The 13,862-nt window shown below is 37.2% G+C and overlaps 1 protein-coding gene across 1 annotated transcript in view; it reads right to left on the bottom strand.

The window, feature by feature from the left end:
• Window positions 1–13,862, bottom strand: part of RhoGAP92B (Rho GTPase activating protein at 92B) — a 55,291-nt gene that overhangs the window by 32,945 nt on the left and 8,484 nt on the right. The window contains exon 3 of the mRNA XM_073980898.1: window positions 822–997. Within this exon, the coding sequence (XP_073836999.1) occupies window positions 822–997 (176 nt within the window). The remainder of the gene's footprint in view (window positions 1–821; window positions 998–13,862) is intronic.

Raw genomic sequence — 13,862 nt, 5'->3', positions numbered from 1 at the left:
GATCCATAGGATAAGATGGGTCTCACCACGGTGTTATACAACCATTGTATAATCGATGGGTTTAGCCCCCAACTTTTCCCAATAGAATTCTTGCATGAATAAAGTGCAATTAACCCTCTCTTCGCCCTCTCCTCAGCATTCCTTTTCCATCGTAATTAACAGTCCAGAATTGTACCAAGGTATTTTGCTTCGGGCGAGAGCTGAAGCTGCACTCCATCCAGTGTTGGCGGAACAAAAACGCCGAGCTTACGCTTCCTAGTGAACATTACCAGTTCTGTCTTTGTTGGATTAACTGCAAGGCCGTTAGCCTTGGTCCAACGCGACAGCGTCGATAAGACTCCTTGCATAAGCTCCGAAATAGTAGACGGGAACTTACCGGAAATCAGTAGCACTACGTCGTCCGCAATCGCAACAACTTTGATACCTTGATCATCCAGTTCCGTCAAAATATTTTTTATTACGAGTAGCCACAGCAACGGTGAGAGCACTCCAACCTGGGGTTGTCTGTTTTCCTAATTTTTATATTCCCGACATTTGAATTTATAATTTTGCTTTTTACCATTTTATTTATCCAACATGTTAGGGTATGGTAACTTTCCCATAAAAGACCCATAGATCTTTTTATAGAAGGTCTTCTAATAGAATACGAATAATTCTTCTTATTGACGACCAATAGCTATTCCCATACACTACCGATGACTCTTATTATATATCTCTTCTTTCTTATATAATCTCAGATAATCCATTGACAAAAAAAAAATGAAATTACAAAACACCCCAAAAACAATCGCAAAAAAAATGTTATTCATCTGAAAACTTACCTCATAGCTTCTCGTTAACGATGCATATTCTTGTAATGTACGTGACACGTTACGTTTCAGTGTTGAGATCTCTTGTATTTCCTTGTCTAAAATTAATTTAAGACGCCGCACCACTTTACATTCTGTCTCCAATTCGCTGTCGACAATGCATTCAGCCAATGACTTTTCAAGATCGCCTGCAAAAAAGAGGAAGACAAAAGAAAGCATGAGGAGGTTGATGAAGACTATGGTGGTGGTTTCATTTCATTCAATTCAATTTTGGAGTCCAAAGGCGCAAAAAATGCGACGAAGAGTTGGCGAGTAAAAGACACAACACAGTAAAGTTGAAGAAATTAAAATTTAAGTTGAAATAATTGGAGAAAATATTCAGCGTTGTCGTATAGAAATGAGAAAAGTAAGCACAAAGTGTATGAAATGATGATGTATGGGGATATGGGAAGAGATGATGTATGGATATGGGGAGAGATAGCTAAACAATCAACCAAGCAACAAACGGCAATCTGGCATTATGACAGGAAATGTGTATTAAAATACCAACTGACACTTATTTCTTTTTGCCATATAAAGTGATATTGGAAAGACGTAAATTTAGACAAATGCTGTACAACTTGGGTTAGATTTTGATGTAAACGGTGTTCGAAGCTGAAATTGGAAAATTACTTAGAGAAAGGTTTTTGATCTACTCGAAAAATAAATCTGGATTTTTCAAAAGTATATCTGACGGACATTTAGAAACGTCGATTTTAAAGTGGTGGATGATATCTCAAATTGTGCTATCCGAAATGGAAAAAAATAAATAAATGATCAATGCTAATTTCGGCACCTTTTCTGTACACACCCATGAAATTTAATGACAATATTCTTGGCTTCAGCCATGGCCCACTCAATTATATAAAATGCAACACCTTTTATAATTGAACACACAAAAGATCTCATAGAGTCCATAAATGTTTAAAGATATCCAACATCCATGAACAAAACAAAAACGTTCAGTCTTAATTGTCAAGCCGTATCATAAACAAATATTTTTTTCGCCGCCAATAAACGCAATGGATTTATCGCTGTCTCTGTTCCATCCTATAATGACCTTACTTACCATTGGCCAAGTTGAGTCTAAAGTCTAAAGAAAGTGATTCTGTGGTTTTGCATACAATCGAAACCTGTGCCATTGTTTTTTTCTATTTCTATAAATTGAGCTGGGAACTTGTGAAGTAATTGGTAGATAGTCCAACTGCGTAAAAGATTGCATTAATGTTTGCAGATTAAAATAAATTAACCGCAATTAATAATATTACATAGAATTATGTAGTCAACTGACTGTATTATAAAAAGATATTGCGTAATGCGGAATGAGAATAAAACAAAAGACGAGTGGGATTATGGTTTTATAGGACGTGGATAATGCATACTCATACACATCATCATGGATAACTTGTGGATACAAATATGAAAATTATTTAGATGGGATCACCCTTTCGTCACAAAGCGTCTATAGAAACACCCTTCCTTTCAGAAAGGGTCTATAGAAGCGCCCTATCCTTCACAGAGAGTCTATAGAAACGCCCTTTCTTTCAGAAAAGGTTCCATAGAAGTACCCTTTCTTTCAGAAAAGATTCTATAGAAGCACCCTTTCTTTGAGAAAGGGTCTATAAAAGCACAATTTCTTTCAGAAAGGGTCTATAGAAGCAGCATTTCTTTCAGAAAGGGTTTATAAAAGCACCCTTTCTTTCAGAAAGGATCTATAGAAGCCCCCTTTTTTGTGAAAGGGTCTATAGAAGCCCCATTTCTTTCAGAAATGGTCCACAAAAGCACCCTTTCTTTGAGAAAGGGTCTATAAAAGCGGCCTTTCTTTGAGAAAGGGTCTATAAAAGCGGCCTTTCTTTGAGAAAGGATTGTAGGGGTTTTCCCACACTTTGAAAACTTTAAATTTGTATTTTTAATTGAAACTAAGAAGCCTTAGACTTTTGTCTATGGATATTTTGAATTTTGTATACATACATTTTTCATTCTAAAAATATTTTTCATCTACGACGTTCGTCTTTCAAATAAATGATTTTAATTATTTTTTAATAAATTGTGTTTCGCTACAATTTGGTGACCCCGATAACTGAAATGACGCAAGAAAACGTTCGCCCATCGCTATCAGGAGGTGATACACATTTAGTTGGAGATTCACATCGTGAGAATGCTCCAGCCACGAATTCAACGCAAATTTTTGCTGCACGAATTGCAAAACTGCCTCCATTTTGGCGTGAGGAGCCAGAAATTTGGTTTTTACAAGTGGAATCCAGCTTCAATTTAAACGGAATTACGCAAGATTCTACCAAATATGAATATTTGCTTAGCAATCTGGACCCATCAATTTTGTTTGTATTGAAGGATATCGTGGTAAATCCACCGGCAACAGGAAGATATGCTGCGATGAAAGCAAGAATAATCAAGCATTTCGCTGAATCAGATGAGTCGCAGTTGAAGAAATTGCTGAGCGGTTTGGAATTAGGCGACTAAAAGCCTTCACATCTTTTACATAGGATGAAATCTCTTGCCGGCACCAGGGTAAGCAATGAAATGATGCGTACTTTGTTTATGGATCGTCTTCCAGAAAATGTTAAATGCATTCTTGCTGTAACTGATACCGCAGACTTAGATAATCTAGCTGGTATAGCGGACAAAATTTGCGAGCAATTTTCAGCTTCAACCACAATTTCGGAAATTTTTTCAAATAATAAAACTAATCAAGATTCATCGGGCCTAGTTGGTAAGTTGGACCAGATTATTCAACGCATTGATGCACTCGAAAGACGTTCTCGTCAACACCAGCCGAACCGCAATGTACAAGTCCAACGATCTCGTTCTAAATCTAGAAGCCGTAAGGATTCGGGTTTGTGTTGGTATCATTGGCGTTTTGCTGATAAAGCATCAAAATGTGTACAACCATGTAAATTTCAATCATCAAAAAGCTAGTACAGCCATCGTGTGATAGTTCGGCGTCTCTCAGCGATGGTAGAGATAATAGTCGTTTATTTATTACTGAACGCCGTACTAAAATTCAATATTTGATTGATTCTGGAGCTGACATTTCAATTTTTCCATGTAAATTCTCAAAAAATCCTTCAAAGCTAGTTTTATACGCTGCTAACAATACTCCTATTTCAACGTTTGGTGAGAAACTTATTGTTTTAGATTTGGGGTTAAGAAGAGAATTTAAATGGGTATTCATTTTGGCCGATGTACCAAAACCAATAATTGGTGCAGATTTTTTAAAATTTTTTCATTTATTGCCAGATCTCCAAAGAAAATGTTTAGTCGATGGAAACACTTTTTTGAATTCGCCACTTTCCACCACCACTTGTTCCAAAATTCAAATAAAAATGGTTACAGATGAAAGCAAATACCATGCCGTCTTAAAACAGTATCCTGAATTACTTTCGCAAAATCTTAGCAAAATTGAAAACAACCATCAAGTGGTACATCGAATTACTACTAATGGAAACCCAGTAAAAGCAAGGCCTCGAAGGTTAGATCCTGAGAAATTAGCGGCTGCAAAGGAAGAGTTCCAATATCTTATGAAAAAAGGTATTATTCGTTCCAGTGATAGCAATTGGTCCAACCCTTTACATATGGTGCGCAAATCGGATGGTTCTTGGCGTCCATGTGGGGACTATAGGGCACTCAACAAAATGACTGTTCCGGATAGCTACCCTATACCATACCTCAACGATTTTTCCATGTCATTATCTGGTTCTAAGGTATTTTCAAAATTTGATTTGATGAAGGCTTATTACCAGATACCTGTGAACGAAGCAGACATTCCAAAAACTGCAGTCATAACTCCGTTTGGTCTATTCGAATTTCTAAGAATGCCTTTCGGGTTATGTAACGCGGCACAGACTTTCCAGCGTTTTATGGATGATGTTGTAAGAGGCTTGGATTTCGTCGTAGTATATCTAGACGATGTGCTTGTTTTCTCGAAATCTGAAGAAGAACACTTGGAACATATTAAACAACTGCTGGATCGTTTTAAGAAGTACGGCATCATAATCAATGCCGGTAAATGTGAACTTGGTGTGAACAAAATTGATTTTTTAGGCCATACTATATCATCTCAAGGCGTCAGTCCAATGAAGAAGAAAGTTGAGGCAATTATGAGTTATAATGAACCAACTACAATCCATTCACTTCGTCAATTTTTGGCACTTATCAATTTTTATCGAAAGTTTTTACCAAAAGGAGCCGAAACTCAGGCACCTCTGAATAATTTATTAATCGGTGCTAAAAAGAAAGATATGCGTCCTGTTCCATGGACTGATGAAACGCGGGAAGCCTTCATAAAATGTAAGCAGGAGCTAGCTGACGCTACTACTCTGTCTTTTCCCTTGCCGAACGCATCAATATGCCTTAAAGTCGATGCGAGTTCTTTTGGAATGGGTGCTGTGCTGGAACAAAATGTTAACGATTCATGGCAACCATTGGGATTTTTCTCAAAAAAATTTAATGCAGCTCAAAAGATGTATAGTACTTATGATCGAGAATTATTAGCTATATATTCCGCAATAAAGTATTTTCGACATTTCCTTGAAGGAAGACCATTTAAAATATTCACGGATCATAAGCCTCTCATTTATGCATTCCATCAAAACTTGGACAAGGCTTCACCTCGTTAATGCCGCCATCTAGATTATATAGCGCAGTTTTCCACAGATATAAATCACATCGCTGGGAAAGAAAATATAGTAGCAGATTCTCTTTCAAGAGTGGAAGAAATCAATGTGAATGGAATTAATTATAGCAAATTGTGTCAACAACAGCAGCAAGACATTGAACTAAAGGAGTTACTTAAGAAGGATGGATCATATTCAATTAAGTTGCTAAATTTTCCACAGGGGAATTATCAAATATATTGTGATGTTTCTCAAGGAACTATACGACCTTATATTCCGTCTTCTTTCAGAAAAGATGTTTTTAATGCAGTACATAATCTGTCTCATGGTGGAATTCGGACAACAAGAAAAATGATTTCACAACGTTTTTTTCTGGCCGTTCATGAATAAAGATGTTGGAAATATGGTTCGAAGATGTTTGGCATGTCAACGCAATAAAATTGGCAGGCATACTTCGAGTCCAACTATGAATATCCCAATTGAAAGCAGCCGTTTTTCAGAGGTACACATAGACATAGTTGGACCATTACCGCCGTCTGAGGGTAATACATACTTGTTAACGTGTATTGATCGTTTTACCCGATGGCCAGAAGCATTTCCGATCCCTGACATTAGGGCAGAAACGATTTGCAAAACGTTTTGGAATGGATGGATATGTAGATTTGGTTGTCCGAATGCTTTAATATCAGATAGAGGAAGCCAATTTTTATCTAGTCTTATGAAACAATTAACAACATCACTCGGTATACAACATCGATTCTCAACATCTTATCATCCACAAAGTAACGGTTTACTGGAGAGATTCCACAGGACATTAAAAGCGGGTCTACGATGTTCTGAAAACAATCAATGGACAGTATCACTTTATCCAGTGCTTCTCGGAATACGTGCTAGTTACAAAGAAGATTTGAAAGCATCGGTGGCAGAACTGGTCTATGGTCAATCCTTAAAAATACCCGGAGATTTCTTCACAGTTCCACAGTTTGAAGATCCAAGTTCGCTTATAACCACTCTTCGGAAATCCATGTCAGATTTGCAGCCAATTCCAACATCAATGCATTCTAACAAAAAACCTTTTATAAGCAAGGACCTCTCAACATGCACTCATGTTTGGATTACAGTTGATGCAAAAACCAAATCATTAGGACAGAAATACACCGGCCCTTATGAAGTCTCTAAAAGAACTCCGAAATATTTCCAAGTCAGGATAAACGACAAATTGCAAAACGTTTCCATAAATAGGCTTAAGGCAGTATTTACCGAATAAGTTCTATAATATTAAAATTTAATTTGATTTGCTGTATTTATAAACTTAGATTAAATTCAGGGGGGAGTGTTGTAGGGGTTTTCCCACACTTTGAAAAATTTAAATTTGTATTTTTAATTGAAACTAAGAAGCCTTAGACTTTTGTCTATGGATATTTTGAATTTTGTATACATACATTTTTCATTCTAAAAATATTTTTCATCTACGACGTTCGTCTTTCAAATAAATGATTTTAATTATTTTTTAATAAATTGTGTTTCGCTACAAGGATCTATAAAAGCGGCCTTTCTTTGAGAAAGGGTCTATAAAAGCGGCCTTTCTTTGAGAAAGGGTCTATAAAAGCGGCCTTTCTTTGAGAAAGGGTCTATAAAAGCGGCCTTTCTTTGAGAAAGGGTCTATAAAAGCGGCCTTTCTTTCAGAAAAGGTATATAGAGGCACCCTTTTTCAGCGAAGGTATATAGAGGCACCCTTTCTTTGAGAAAGGGTCTATAGAAGCACCCTTTCTTTGAGAAAGGGTCTATAGAAGCACCCTTTCTTTGAGAAAGGGTCTATAGAAGCACACTTTCTTTGAGAAAGGATCTATAGAGGCACCCTTTCTTTGAGAAAGGGTCTATAGAAGCACCCTTTCTTTGAGAAAGGGTCTATAGAAGCACCCTTTCTTTGAGAAAGGGTCTATAGAAGCACCCTTTCTTTGAGAAAGGGTCTATAGAAGCACACTTTCTTTGAGAAAGGGTCTATAGAAGCACCCTTTCTTTGAGAAAGGGTCTATAGAAGCACCCTTTCTTTGAGAAAGGGTCTATAGAAGCACCCTTTCTTTGAGAAAGGGTCCATAGAAGCACCATTCACGCTTTTTTTTTTTTTTTTTTTTTTTTTTGTCGGGGTTTATGATTTTGCCAAGTGTGCGAGACTTTAACACGCTAAAATAACCCCTTTACTCTGATCCACCATCCCTGCGGTACCGCCGTACAGGCATTTCGTCGCAGGGGGGAATGTTCTATAGAACACTTCTATTTGTTATTCTTCTTCGAATATCGTCTTGCCTCCGTAATTCCAATATTATTGTCTTTACGTACTCACATACATACTCCCAGAAAGAAAACGTGGTATGGGTTTTCTACATGTTCCACGCAGCAGGGACAATCAGGGGACCAGTCAAGTCCAAAACGGTATAAATAGGACCTGAAACAACCATGTCCGGAGAGAAATTGGGTGAGATAGAAGTTTAGATCTCCATCTTATCAGAGAATACGTCCATCTGCCTTTTGTAGATGCTGACCACCTACTTTGCCATTCGGTAATGCTACGTCTTCTTGCGACGTCGGATTCATTATCTGTTTCCTGTGAGCTTCTTGAGTTGTATACGTATTCCGATTCTCTTGCAAGAATATCTATGGGAATCATAGCTGCGATAACATAGGCTGCATCGTCAGAAACAGTCCTATATGCACAGCATACACGTAGTGCTGCCAGTCTGTATACTGTACCAATATTTTCGTAATAAGTGGCATACCTCAAGGATTTCGCCCATATTGGTGCTGCATAAAGAATAATATTTTTGGTAACTCCTGCCAGAATTTTTCTCTTTAGATATCTCGGACCTCTTGTGTTTGGCATTATACGGCACAGCGCTTTACAAGTGTTTCCGGCTTTCGCCTTTACGTAATTCAAATGCTCCTTAAAAGATAGACGATTGTCTATAATAACGCCGAGGTATTTCAGGCTTTCCGCTGTTGTGATTGTACATTCTCCGATTTGAATATTTATCCTTTCTACAGTTCTGCGGCTTGTAATTAATACAGCTTCCGTTTTTTGATCGGCTAATGCTAGGCCTTGTGAACACAGCCTCGATTTAACCAACTGTATGCTGACTTCTGAGAAATTTTTTGCTTCTTCGGTTGTTTTTGCAACTATAACTAGCGCAATATCATCTGCAAATCCAATAATATTTGCTTTCTCTGGGAGTTTTAGCTTTAAGACACCATCATACATCACGTTCCACAGAAGAGGTCCAAGAACAGATCCTTGTGGTACTCCTCCTGATATTCGGTATTCTTTTAAACCCTCCTCAGTTTGGTATATTAGTATTCTGTTGCGGAAGTAGTCCTGGTGTATAGCCACAAGATATGCCGGGAGGTTTAACCGTCTCAGAGCGTTTAGAATATTCTCCCAGTTAGCTGTGTTAAAGGCATTTTTAACATCTAGTGTTATGACAACACAATACTCTTTTTTCCAGCTTTGGCCATTTATTGCTTCCCTTGCGATATCTGTTGTTGTTGTAGCAGCATATAATGCTGGGTTAGCAGCCGCTGGCCGAAACACGTTTGGTTTCGGGTCAATCCGGTACGTAAGAACCCGCTGCCGTGGGATTGTGCGATATCTGTTACCATTTTTATTGCATCGATCGTAGATCTTTTATTTCTGAAACCAAATTGGCTTTCAGATAAGCCCTTTGCACGTTCTATGTACTCTCCAAGTCTGTCGCGGATAATGCTCTCAGGGAGTTTTCCGCATGTATCTATCATACATAGCGGGCGGTATGATGAGGGATTTTCCAAGGGCTTGCCGTTTTTGGGCAAAAGGACTAGTGTTTGCCTTTTCCATAACGATGGAAAGGATCCATATTCTAAGCAGGAGTTCAGTAATTTAAGCATTTGTTCTCCACAGCAACTTATAATCTCTTTTAGAACGTAGTTGGGAATTCCATCGAGACCAGGCGCTTTAGAGTCATCGAATTAAGAGACGGCAATATTTATCTCCGCTGGTCTAACCGGGGGGTAAGCAAAATGTCCCCCAGGGTCAAAAGTTGCCCATGATGTTACAGCTTGGTGAGGAAAAAGGTGATGCTCACCAACGAACCTGTTAATTTCCAGTGTCAGCTCCCTGACTCTAGGGACACTGGTGTTAGCTCGGCGAAGCTCATCATGTTCATTTGCTAATCCCGTCGCCTCTGCTGGGAAGATGGGTCTCATTTCGGGTATTCGATCCGCGGGTATATGGGGTGCGGCTGCAGCAGTGATGATGTCTCGGAAAATACTTTCTGCCATCCGAACGGTGATTGGTAAACTCTCTCAAACTAGGCCAATTAACTATCTCATGTTTGCTTAAAGTACGGCGTTCAGAGGTTATGAAATCGGTGGTTTTGTGTTGGGAATAATTATGGGGAGAAGGTCTAATCCAAGAGAAACGACGGCTTGCCAGGTAACGTCATTTGTCAGACCAGGCGTCACGATAGTTATATTTGGCGAACTATTACACTCTCTGCTAATTCTGGTAGGGGCGTCATCATTGACCGTGCAAAACATAGAGCTATCAATCTGCTCAGCCAGCACTATACCCCTCTGACCATTGCCGAGGACCGAATACCACAACACATGATGAGTATTAAAGTCGCCTAAGGTCAGTCGGTTATAAGATTTCAAAAGCGGGCTAATGTTGGGCATATCACCTGGAGTACATGTTCAGCAACTCCATCTCGGCAGTTCCACACCTGACTGCTACTCCCATACATTCCATTTACAGGTCATTAGAGGCAGCCTCAAGCGAGACAGGCCTGTATTGAGCAGACTTGTGCAATAGGAATGTTAATTCCCCTCATCTTCTGGTGCGATCCTTCCGCAGTACGTTGTAATCACTTCCACTTCCGGTATCTATTGCATCTCACCGAAGTTTGAGTTTGGTGTATGATGTCTTTCTAATGGACGGAGCAAAAGAATCCTCGAAAAAATTTAATATTCCTCATTTTTATAAAATTATTTTTTAAAAGATTCAACTTTCTTTTACAAGTATTTTTTAAAGTTAACATTTCTTTGAAAATTAATTGAAATTTTTAATTTTTTTTATTTAAAAAACAAATGTTTAAAAATTAATATATTAAAAAAAAAATTCATTCACAATAATTTTGTCAACAACTAAATATTTTGAAAAATGTCTTTTAGAAATCTAATTTCTTTAAAAATATTTTTACAAAATTCAAATTTAAATAAAAAAAAACAAATTTCTTAAAAAATAATTTTGTGAAAATAAATATATTATATAAATATAAATAAATATATTATTTGAAAACAAAATTGTAAAAAATGTAAAATTCTTGAAAAATATTTTTTTAATTCCAAATCTCATTGAATATTTTTTTAAATTATATATTTATTAATTTTTTTTTTTTGAAAATTTTTACGAAAAATATATTTTGAAAAATGAGCATATTCATATCCTTTGAAAAATATTTTTAAAAAATTCAAATTTCTTTTGAAAGCATTTTTTAATAACTCAATTTTGTTTGAAAAACATTTTTTTTTAAAATTACATTTGTTAATATTTAAAAAAAATTAATAAATCATTAAAATAAAACCACTTTATTTTTCATTCAAAAATTCAAACTAAACAAGTAAAATCAGTATCAGTCTTCTTTGCCGACAGAGATATACCCTCAGCCTGTGTGAATTGAAACGTTCATCTATTGACAATATCGAATCTAAGGATTACGGATTTTGTTTCCCCTTTTTGAAATTTGCCAACAAATGTACTTGAAGAAATGGACCGACAGAGTTCATTTTGGAAGTGGATCTTATTTTGGGATCCATTCCATTTTATAGATTTTGTGCCCACCATTCATATCAGTTGGGCACTGTATAACTTAGAGGTTTTGGGTCACGATGTCAGGAAGCATGGATTTGCCCACGAAAAACATAAAATCGCTTAAACAGGACGCCAAAGAATAGCATCGGTATAATTTTCCAAAGGTTCTTCGAACTGATCCTAAAATGGGCTTAAACAAAAATGTTGAACTTTTTTTTATTTGAAAATTTTGCCTTTTTAGGCAAAGATCATTTTTTAGTATTAATTTTTTAATTAATTTCTCGTTGGAGTCGAACTTTTGTGGGGGAGTTACCTTAAGGAGAAGACCGATTTCTGAAGTAAAACTACATTTGGTCAAAATATTAGGAATTCAAAGGTTTGGACGGTTGCTACGTTCAGCAGATATAGCGCGTACTATTATAGTGACATTTTTTAACTTTAGGAGGTGGGGGAAGTACCGGAAGGTGCGCACCGATAGTGCTAATCTTTAAACTTAAACTTAGTATGGACTAAATATTACGAAGGCCAAATTATGGACCGAATCGGCTGATCCGTTCGAGAGTTATCGTACGCATAGTGCCATAGGGATTTTTACAGCCTTCGGGCTATTTTCTCAGGAAGTAATGAACTTGCCTCTGAAAAAACTTGCATCGTCGTAATGGGGGCAGCGAATATAAGTTGTTACAATAAAGATAAAATCGATTCGAAAGCAGGGCTTAAAGTGCATTTTTTCGAAATTTTGTGTGGGAGGTACCTGAAGGAGTTGACATATATAGTCCATATTCATGCCTGGTCTATGTCTCGTGGAAATATTGAGATGTGCAAAGTATCGACCAAATCCGTTACTACCTTTAGGAGCTATCGTGGCACAAATTTTCCGAATATTTTCAAACTTTTGTGGGAGATGTGCTTAAAGGAATGGACCGATATGGCTCACCTTCGGACTTAAACTAAGGTTAGACAAAATATTACGATGGTCAAATTTTAGACCGAATCGGCAAATCCCTTCGAGAATTATCGTGCGCTCCAACCACTACACATTGTACCATAGGGGATTTTTACAACTTTCTGGCTATTTTCTCAGGAAGTATGGGCTTGCCCCAGATAAAACTTGTACCTTCGTAATGGGGGCAGCGAATACAAGTTGCTACAACAAAAATCAAAACGATCCGAGAGCAGGTCCTAAACTGAACTTTTCCGAAATTTTGTGTAGGAGCTACTCGGAGGAATGGACCGATAGAGTCCATATTGGAATCTCATCTATGTCTGGTAGAAATTTCACGATGTGCAAAGTATGGACCATATCGGTTACTCCATTCAAGAGTTATCGTGCGCACAAATTTTCCGAACATTTCCGAACTTTTGTGGGGGATGTACCTGAAGGAGTGGACCAGTTTTGCCCATCTTCGTTAGCATAAATGCTGAGGGTATAAAGAAGCAAAACGATTGAGAGCAGGCCTTAAACTGCACTCTTCACTAATTTTGTGCGGGTAGTACTCGAAGGAGTGAACCTATGTAGTCAATATTCGAACCTGATCTATGTCTCGGAGAAATATTACGGGTACGGTATTAGGGTATATTATACCTGATGGTATAAAAGGAAATAAGTTTTTTTTTTTTTTTGAACATGTTCTCCTCATAACTTAATTAAGAGGACATGAAGTTTGTCTGCAGAAAGCGTTCCCAAATAACCTAATTTTTTAGACTCGGTCCGGTCCTTACAGGGTTATATCAAGTTCGCTAGTTTTTTTTTTTCACGCTGTAACACCTGGAGCTATCAATCCGCTCTATCATCAATATACCACTCTGGTCATTTGGTTGCCTTTGCTGTACAAAGGCAAAGCTTCATTCAAAAAGAAAATATACTTTCTCTTATGCAGAGATATTTTACAAACATTTTGCAAAAAAAAAGCAAACAAACAATACCCTCAGATAATAGACCTTTATCACACTATATTGCCATTCTTATTCAAATATGTCTACCACTCCTCAAAGGTTATACAATGTAAATGACCATAGCCCCCAAAGAGTCATTGTCATTGTTGACATAATAGGTGGCTAAGAAGCACTGGACAAAAAAGGGCAACAATTCCACACCATCATTAATCCGCATATAAACCAATTAATAGCTTTAACTTAAAGAGTTCAAAACAAAAATAGGTGTGAAGCAAAACAAACAAAAAGACCATCAAAAATCAGTTATGATTTGTGTTGCATATGTGTGTGTGTGTGAGTATTTATGAAACGCTTATCGGTAAATATTGAACGACGAGCTAGTAAGTTTGCTTGTGATGACCAACAAATTCCCTAACAACTCAATTAACAAGAGAATGTTTATTTGTAAAGGAAATGTGAAAAAGCAAAGTTCCAAATAAGAACAACAACAACCACAGCGGTCATAAAGACATTTCAAGTACTACAAATAAGAAGGCAATCGGACAAATCCATCAGTATGTCTTCCGATTTGTATTACAATAAATCACGAATATGATTTACTTGTTTGTGGGTTGTGCGGGTGGAAGCCGGTGCTACCTCATT

Source organism: Musca autumnalis, unplaced genomic scaffold (genome assembly GCF_047663935.1).
Source record: "Musca autumnalis isolate F117 unplaced genomic scaffold, ASM4766393v1 scaffold_1, whole genome shotgun sequence".
In the NCBI taxonomy this organism is placed as follows: domain Eukaryota; kingdom Metazoa; phylum Arthropoda; class Insecta; order Diptera; family Muscidae; genus Musca; species Musca autumnalis.
The sequence above is the reverse complement of the archived record's forward strand: the minus strand, read 5'-3'. Positions and strand labels throughout refer to the sequence as shown.